Source organism: Rhagoletis pomonella, unplaced genomic scaffold (assembly GCF_013731165.1).
Source record: "Rhagoletis pomonella isolate Grant_MI unplaced genomic scaffold, Rhpom_1.0 Rhpom_scaffold_00001, whole genome shotgun sequence".
In the NCBI taxonomy this organism is placed as follows: Eukaryota; Metazoa; Arthropoda; class Insecta; order Diptera; family Tephritidae; genus Rhagoletis; species Rhagoletis pomonella.
Window position 1 is genome coordinate 114,565,899 of NW_023458555.1, and position 1,131 is coordinate 114,567,029.

The following is a 1,131-nucleotide window of genomic DNA, read 5'->3' on the forward strand; positions in this document are numbered from 1 at the left end:
AAAAAAACATGTAAATCAAAATCTAATTAAAAACCTCAAAATTTTGAAGAAGCTTTGATTTAGATGGTTTTTGTTAGATGAGTTACGCTTTTACAAAAAAATAATAAACATTAAATAAAATTCGAAATAGCCAAAGAATGCTAAAATTTCTCTCCCCTATTTATATTTTCGCCACTGTATATCCATATCATCTTTTATGAATGAGGCTATTTGTTTCTATTTCTAAAGTTAACATTTCTTTTTGCAGTTCTAACTCACTTAATCTTAATTTTAAATTTTCACGATCAAGTTTTTGTTTATGGAGAAATTTTTCTCTTGCAAGTTTAAGTTTCTGTTTTTCTATTTTCCTTCCTTTTTTCATATTTTTAAAAATGTTATTCAAATTTACATTTATCTCATTTAAAACTTTACCCGAATGCTTGTGGTAAGCCATTTGGTTTTCGACTTGCTTCTCTAAAAGGTTTTGTTTCTTGCGAGAAGTGCTTCAACATTTGAACAATGATAATCTTGGAGGGAATTACTTTCGCCTGTATTACCTTCCACTGAAGTTTCGATGTGTGTATTCGATGCTGTTTGTGCTGCACCAAACTCTAGTGTGCCTACCATCCCACTCATTGATTCCTCCATCGATAAAAGTTCACTGACTTTCTGTTTCAGTTGCGTAAGTGAGCAGTAATTGGAACGACCACCACCAGTTCCGGAAATGCTGTGTTTGTTACGACGCATTTTTGCTTTCAAATGCGTCTTGTAATCAGCCCAAACCTAAAATTTAAGATTATTGTATATTGCCAAAAACTACTAAAGTTACTACTTACTTTCTTCGAGCCAGCAACTTCACGCATCGGTGGGCCAGCTGCATTTAGGTCGCAAGCCAATTTCTTCCAAAGGTTTGTGGAAACGGTTTTAGCATCCGGCGTCTTCAATAGCCCCTTAGACAAATCCGGGTGGATTTCCATGAAATCCACTAATATTTCAAATTGCTTTTGATTCGTCTGCTTACCTTTAGTATTTTCCCTATGTACATATTTTTTTTAAATAATGTAAATATATGCAATTTCAGTTTGAATAATTCTTTTAACTTACATTTTTATTTGTTTCGTTTGCCTTTGAATTGTAGCAAGAAAAATGCGA

At 32.9% G+C, this 1,131-nt stretch overlaps 1 protein-coding gene across 1 annotated transcript; it reads right to left on the reverse strand.

The window, feature by feature from the left end:
• Nucleotides 1-453: 453 nt before the first annotated feature.
• LOC118735410 lies at nucleotides 454-956 on the reverse strand. Its single transcript, XM_036465137.1, has 2 exons — nucleotides 816-956; nucleotides 454-762 (listed from the first exon to the last, which is right to left on the reverse strand). The coding sequence occupies exons 1-2, from the start codon at nucleotides 954-956 to the stop codon at nucleotides 454-456; spliced, it is 450 nt and encodes a 149-aa protein (XP_036321030.1).
• Between the last annotated feature and the right edge of the window lie 175 nt (nucleotides 957-1,131).